Raw genomic sequence first — 5,975 nt, 5'->3', positions numbered from 1 at the left:
CAAGGGAAGAGAAAATAGCGAGGATTTTCGAGAGGACGTATCTTTGTATCCAAATTTTTACCTCCTTCGCCTACCCACCCCCTGCATATTGCAAGATCGCAGCATCGCCTCTTCATATTACTCTCTCTCTCTCTCTCTCTCTCTCTCTCTCTCTCTCTCTCTCTCTCTCTCTATGGCCCCGTCGCTTGCGTTATTCCATTGCTTGGAAGAAGACCCACTCTTCTAATGATTGCAGGCCTCCTTTGCCTTAGATCTCCAAACCTCTTGCTATGCGCCATAGGCTATTGCATGACTCTCAAGCCAAGGTTGTGCTTGCTAATTTGCAAGACAAAACGATGAACAAGGCCATGTTGTGGGCTAGAGCGTAGAGATGAACGACATCGAGTATGCAAATTTTAGCATGAAAGAATGCATCCTCCTTCAACTCAACCTAGACAAGGCATACAACAAACTATCGTGTTCATACATTAAAGTTGTCATGATGGCTTTGGGCTTCTGTCCCAGTATGTGTGCAATAGTGCACACCTTTATAGCAACTTAGCATCAAAATAGTTCCTTACAATGAAAATTTATTGGTCACTAAGGCCTGTGTGTGTGTGTGTGTGTGTGTGTGTGTGTGTGTGTGTGAGAGAGAGAGAGAGAGAGAGAGTGGTGAGGGATGCCCAACAAGGGAGAAAAAGAGAGAACGTGATGTGTGTCATGGGGAGATATATAAAGGTACACACACACACACACACGCATGTTTATATACACATGTAGGTACATACACACATATTCACATGTTTGAGCTTGAGAAACTATGTAAGATTGGCCTATTGATAAAAGCGAGCGAGATCCACCGGAGACGTGGGTACGTACAAATATACTCAGATGAGTGAACTTGACAAACTGTGTAGCCTTGGTAAGAGCGAAAGAGACCCGTCGAAGGCGGGTTACGTGAGCTCGTGAATATGTGAAGACACTCTCTATGTCAAAACAATCATTTCTTACCCCCTCGCGTGTGGGGTTACCTAACATGCTGAAAAGTGAGGGTTCCCCACGCTCTGTCGAGATTGGGCCGGCTTGAACTCGGACGCAGGGCTAGAAAAATACATTTTTCCTAACCGATCAAAATAAGGGGAAACTTGAAATTCTCCCGGTTTTTAGGTCAAAATTTGAAGCTTTTGCCGGTAATTACACTAAAACTTGTGTAAATTTACCGGTTTTCTTAAAGGCAAGCTCAAAATCTAACGGGGTTTTTCAATTTTCAACCGGTTAAAATATAGTAGACCCTAGGTTTTTTCTAACACTGCTCCGACGAATCCAAAACTATCCTAAGGACGCATTCGCATGCTACAAAGGCAACGTTTTGGCTAAGATCAACAATATTGGCTTCATTGCATAACTCGACGGTGCTCCAATCGTCTTTTTTGGCCTGCCCAAAGGGCAAGGCTATAGCATTGCCTTCTCTTTTTGCTGACTAAAATAGGAAAAAGGTTGAGTTGTATTTTTAAGCATTTTTTGACATGTCAAAAATGTTGATTGGTTGAAATAAGATAGTGGGCACTCATTGAAATGAATTGTGTAAATCTAATGATGGACATGTTTAGAGTTTTGAAATATGAAATGAACTTTTATATATCCAGGAAAAGATTTTGGGTTGTCTAATGCTTTGGAAGCATGAAACATTGACAGCTTTCATTGTTAAATGATAAAGCCTTAGAGGCTCCACAAATCTAAAGAGTCATCTTTTCATTTTGAAATTTATCTTAACGACCTTTTCATTTTGAGAATTTGGTTCACCCTTTGAAACTTGAGCTAATAGATTAAAGTTGTCATTTTTGTTAGTTAAAACTTTATGGAAGGAATTTATCATTTAGGGTTTTAACTTTTAAAGATTTTTTATTTTTATTTTTAGAGATTTTAAAGCTAAGTTTAGAACTTAAAGATGTAGAACTTTTAAAGTAAGGTCTCTAACGATCCAATGAGGACCTAGAGTTTTTTTTATTAGAAGGTAAAACTTTGAATTAAAGAAAGTGAAAATGTTACATGGATCCACAAGTAGGGGGAGGGTCATCCCGAGACGTTAGAGTTTTAGGACTTAGAATTTTAAAGCTTTTAAAGTGGGATTTACAACTTAGAATCTAAAGTTTTAAATTTGTAAAAAGGGCTTTAGAGTTTAAAAATGTAGAATTTTTAAAGTGGGATGTAGAGCATAAGGATCTAAAGCTTAGGGTGTAGAGCTTAAGGGTGTTTTCTTAATTCAATTCTATGTGCTTATGTTTTTTTTTAAAAAGCTGAGAGATGTAGTGATTTTAAAGTGAGATCTAGCCTCATATCAAGGCCTAAAATTAAAACGTACTTTTTTTTGTCAAGGGCTATTTTGCCTAACAAAACAATCTCAAAATTGCCTGTCATTTTTTGTATTTATATCTTTAAGTTAACGTTATATATGGCAAATTATATAAGTTGATTGCATTACACAAAGCATATGAAAGGGGGCTTGAAAAATTGGATGTCAAAAAGAAATTTTTATCATGCCTGGCGGCCTTGTGATTTTATCACTTGTTGATTTTCGCTTGAGTGAGGCTGGGTTCACAGCAAGCGGCGGAAGGCAAAGCACGCACGCTTGCAACCAATCAGCTTACGCCATGTCACCTGCTGCGTTGACATCGCGCAGAGGCAGTGTTTGAAAAGGCTGCTAGCTCGCGGAAGAGAATGCAAGCTTTTCTTTCGACCCCCCCCCTCCCTCTCGCCCCAAAACTCTTGCACCCTCCACGTCTGCTGAAATCGCCACGCTCTCAATACTTTTTCTTTTTTTATTATTTGATTAACCTGCAAACCTTCAAAACAAAAGCTTTTTAGTGTTGCTTCCGCCGGTCTCCGGTGTTCACAACAAGCGGCAGATGAAAATTAGCGAGCTCGGTACTTTCACTTCTATGTGAACAGATGGGCGGAGGAAGAAGGCATTCGAAAGCTATTCCGGCTGAAAAATTCATCTTTGAGGTGTGATTGCCGCCGAGCCAGTGTGAGCCCAGCCTAAGAGAGAGAAGAGAGAGATGGGCAGGGGTTGCACAAGAGCTCGGACGAATGCAAAACTATCATCATTTGACTTGAAGGCAAAAGTTTCTCTATCTATCTATCTAGTAGGTACATAACTGCAAAAGTGTGCTCCTCCCCTCCTATATCTATCTACACATCAAGTCTTGTTTCTTTTCTCCACTTGTCCCCATCTCACTTGAAGCATGCTGGAGGTCTGTCTCTGTCTCTCTCTCTCTCTCTCTCTCTCTCTCTCTTCAGTATGGGGGTTGGGGGTCTCATCATCCCCTATGACACGCACAGTGTCTCTCTCTCTTCAACGAGTCTCCGACTCTCCGTGTGCACAAGAGGGGGGAGCGCGTCAATGCGTGTTTTTCCCAACGACAAGCGCACTTTCGATGAGATACTATAAAATCTAGTTAAGCTTGCGAAGGGGCCACATGCGCGCGCGCGCACACACACATCTCCTCATTCTCCGGCCACCTACACTCTCAGACATCTTCTCCCCAGAGTCTACACAGCTCATTCTCATCACCATACTCTCTCTCTCTCTCTCTCTCTCTCTCTCTCCTCCTCCTCCTCCACAAGCTCAATCAGTCTTCTCTACTTGCTACTCTCTGTACATTCCCGGCTCTCCCCCCTCAACACTATGCCCTTCTCCTCTGATGCCGATGACCGCCCACCCCGGCGCAATGCCCGCTCCTTCGACTTGGACGATTCGGCAACCAAAGCAGCCGCATGGGTGTGGCACCTCCATGAGTCCAAGCCCGGTGTAACAACGGAAGGACGCTTCGTGACTGCTGCTCAGGGCTGGAGAAGAAGCAGTGGCAGCTCTGACAGGAAAATCTCGCGCTTCCGGCAAGAAGCGGCGGGGACGTCGACAGGAACGAAAGAGGGTTGCGGCGCCATGAAATCTGAGACGCCAATGTGGGACTGTGGAAGCAATTTGTATGATACATTTGAGCTCGTCGCATTCGGAAACCGACTTGACCGAAGCTTGATGGAAGTGGTACCACTCAGTACTCATCCTCTTCCTCCTCCTGGTCATCTACAACCACATGTCGAGCATCATATGCCATCTCCATTGCGAGAGCGGGGTGGAGTTCTTCGCACGCTTTCATTACCGAAGAGCTCGCAGGCTCGGAGGCAAGCAAGCAAGAAGAAACATGGGAATAGTGCGGTGGCCAACGATGGGAACAGGGTGTCTCTATCTAAATCAAGGGAGTTGAGCTTCTCAGTTTTTCAGGAAGGCCAAGGTTCAAGGAGGTGGCCAAGTGTGGAGAAGGTGATGAAGGCCTTTAAGAAAGTGGTGGTTCTGCATAAGCAAGTGAGCCTTAATGTTGGGTGCAAGCAAAGCATAAAGATAGTGGAGCCAGGGCAAAGGCCTCTAGAGCCATCAAGGGGAGAGTACAGGGACAAAAATGAGGTCTTAGGAGAAGGCTCAAAGGACAGGAAACTTAGCTCAATCAATAATGTTAATGATGATGATAAATCTTCCTCATTGCAGAATTGGATGAAAGGTAGAAGAAAGTCTACAGATGAAGAGCTACTGTTCAGTAGGATTAGTGAGGGTACCATCTCTAGTCACCAGTCGAAAGAGCGCAGCGTTGTTAAGCCGCAAATTTCGTCGCGAAACTACCACAAGCACTTGCACCATCACCATCATCACCATCATCACCACCATATGCACCACACGATGGGCTCCGAGTCCGCAAGGCTTAGCCCCGAGACTCTGTCGAAAATTTGCACAGAGAATGGCTGGTGACTAAAATAGTCCTGCTAGCTGCTGCTGCTCCTCCTCATCACCACTAATGTTCCCCTATTCCTTGCCTCTGATTATGTTCAGTGGGGTGCCATGCATCATCTCTAGGTGAAGCCCCTTGTAAGTAAATTTTCCTCACAAATATGTATTATATCCTGTCAAGGTTTAATATTATGACTGTCGACTTGTTAATTACAAGATTAACTGTTTGTAAATTGTGTGTGTGTGTGTGTGTGTGAGAGAGAGAGAGAGAGAGAGAGAGAGAGAGACTATGCAAACATGATGCATGCATCCAAGTTTCCAACGCTGGATCCAGATTACACGGTGTACCTTCTTGCGGCTGTCTCAATAAAATAATAAGTATTGATCTGCATTAAAGGCCCAGCCGCCTACCACTCGTCAACGGGCATTATTAATACATCTTTGCAAGAGTGTGTTCTCACCGAAGTTCGATCTACCCTAAACTTTTCTGCATGCTTAAGATAAGAGGGCCTCCCCATAGGCTTTGGAGGGTACATGTGCGCACCTTTTCAGTTGTGCAGTTCAGAGAAAGTGGAGCGAGTTATGGACCATAGGGCATTTCTAGAAGTTCTATGGAAAAAGGAGAAATATGGATTGATCGTTCTCTGTCCCTTTTTATGTGTCTTTTCTCCGTTCTCTTTGAAAGAGGTGTGCACATGCAGCTAAAAGCTAACCGCAGCGGGAGTACAACTTGACGTGGCAAGCTGTTGCGGCTAATGCGTAATAGTAGGGCTTTGTACACAGCTAGACATTGTAGCTTGAATTTTAAGGGCGAAGCTTGAGGGTGAGAAAGCGATTTCCCTGGAGAGAGGAAGCTTGTGTGCGCAAAGAGGCCCGCACGACAGCTTCCTTATTTCCAAGTGGCACTGCTCTCAAAGTACATGTGCTCAGTGCGCACCCTTTTAAGCTTTGAGTCTCTCTTCATCTGTTCTATTGTTCTACCTCTTGCTTTCCAAATTTGGTTATTTTGAATTATATTCAAATAGTGTGTGTGTGTGTGTGTGTGTGTGTGTGAGAGAGAGAGAGAGAGAGAGAGAGAGAGAGAGAGTGAGAAAAGTGTGCCTCAGCTTAGCCTTGAGCCGGCTGAGAAATCAAAAAGCTGGTTGAAGGGAGGACTTGAAAAAACTCACCAAAATACCGCTCTAATTTGTGGAAATTCCCAAAATACCTCTCA

The 5,975-nt window shown here is 43.8% G+C and overlaps 1 protein-coding gene across 1 annotated transcript; it reads left to right on the top strand.

Moving 5' to 3' along the window:
* Positions 1 to 3,442: 3,442 nt before the first annotated feature.
* On the top strand, positions 3,443 to 4,995 carry LOC147431770 (uncharacterized). Its single transcript, XM_086494270.1, has one exon. It carries the CDS (start codon positions 3,668 to 3,670, stop codon positions 4,781 to 4,783), a length of 1,116 nt encoding a protein of 371 aa, XP_086350396.1. The 5' UTR covers positions 3,443 to 3,667; the 3' UTR covers positions 4,784 to 4,995.
* The last annotated feature ends 980 nt before the right edge of the window (positions 4,996 to 5,975 follow it).

This window comes from Adiantum capillus-veneris, chromosome 21, assembly GCF_014529385.1.
Source record: "Adiantum capillus-veneris isolate H3 chromosome 21, ASM1452938v2, whole genome shotgun sequence".
NCBI classification, from domain to species: Eukaryota; Viridiplantae; Streptophyta; class Polypodiopsida; order Polypodiales; family Pteridaceae; genus Adiantum; species Adiantum capillus-veneris.
This window is presented reverse-complemented; position numbering and strand designations above follow the sequence as displayed.

What these genes read in the sequence shown, in the direction of transcription:
- LOC147431770 (XM_086494270.1), top strand. Translation starts at nt 3,668, where the DNA reads ATGCCCTTCTCCTCTGATGCCGATGACCGCCCACCCCGGCGCAATGCC.